General features: G+C 54.1%; 1 protein-coding gene across 1 annotated transcript; it reads right to left on the bottom strand.

Annotated features, from left to right (window-relative positions):
• Positions 1-28: 28 nt before the first annotated feature.
• LOC104293677 (alcohol dehydrogenase 1-like) lies at positions 29-685 on the bottom strand (the record flags this gene model as incomplete). Its single annotated transcript, XM_009893193.1, has 2 exons — positions 29-164; positions 479-685. Coding segments are annotated over 2 exons (343 nt in total), but the record flags the coding sequence as incomplete, so codon positions are not given.
• Positions 686-689: the final 4 nt, after the last annotated feature.

Genomic DNA, 689 nt, shown 5'->3' with positions numbered 1-689 from the left:
GCCTGAAATGTTTTCTTGAGTTTCATACCTCCAAGCAGAGTGCCCTTCCATGTACGCCCAGACAGCAGAAGCATAGGATCGAGGGAAATCACAGAACCAGAAGCTGGTACCCCAACCATCACACAGACGCCAGTGTTCATGTTGCAGGAGGCCAGGGCAGCAGTCTGATGGGACAGGCAGGGGAATTAGAGAACGTGCTGATGTGTTTGTCCAAAAAGCGTTCTTTCTGTGCAGTCATTTGACTCTCCCCGTTAATCTGAAAGCACATGCTCCCTGGTGCAGCCAAGATGGAGAGCTCAGTGCCGGTTTGAAGACATGTACATCGTTTTCTCCCAAGGCCAATAGGCTGCCTTTCTGGGCAAAGAAGTGCCCAGCAGTGCAGGCAGCAGGCAAGGAACTGCCTGCCGGGGTGAATTTTGCCCTGACAGGAGCCTGTGAATGAGCTGGGAGGGAGGACACGTTCGGAAATGCCACCTACCATGGTATCGGCATGCCCAATGACCTCAAAGGAGTAGTCCACGCCATGGCCCGTCATCTCAATGAGGACCTCCTGGATGGGCTTCTTGAAGTCGTGAGGACTGATGCAGTCGGTGGCTCCCAGCTGCCTGGCCTTGGCAAACTTGTCCTTGTTGATATCAACGGCAATGATGCGGGATGCTCCAGCCGCCTTGCAGCCCATGACAACAGAG

The sequence above is a fragment of the Charadrius vociferus genome, unplaced genomic scaffold, assembly GCF_000708025.1.
Source record: "Charadrius vociferus isolate BGI_N301 unplaced genomic scaffold, ASM70802v2 C15416459, whole genome shotgun sequence".
In the NCBI taxonomy this organism is placed as follows: Eukaryota; Metazoa; Chordata; class Aves; order Charadriiformes; family Charadriidae; genus Charadrius; species Charadrius vociferus.
Note: the sequence above shows the minus strand (reverse complement) of the source record. Positions and strands in the feature narration are given on the sequence as shown.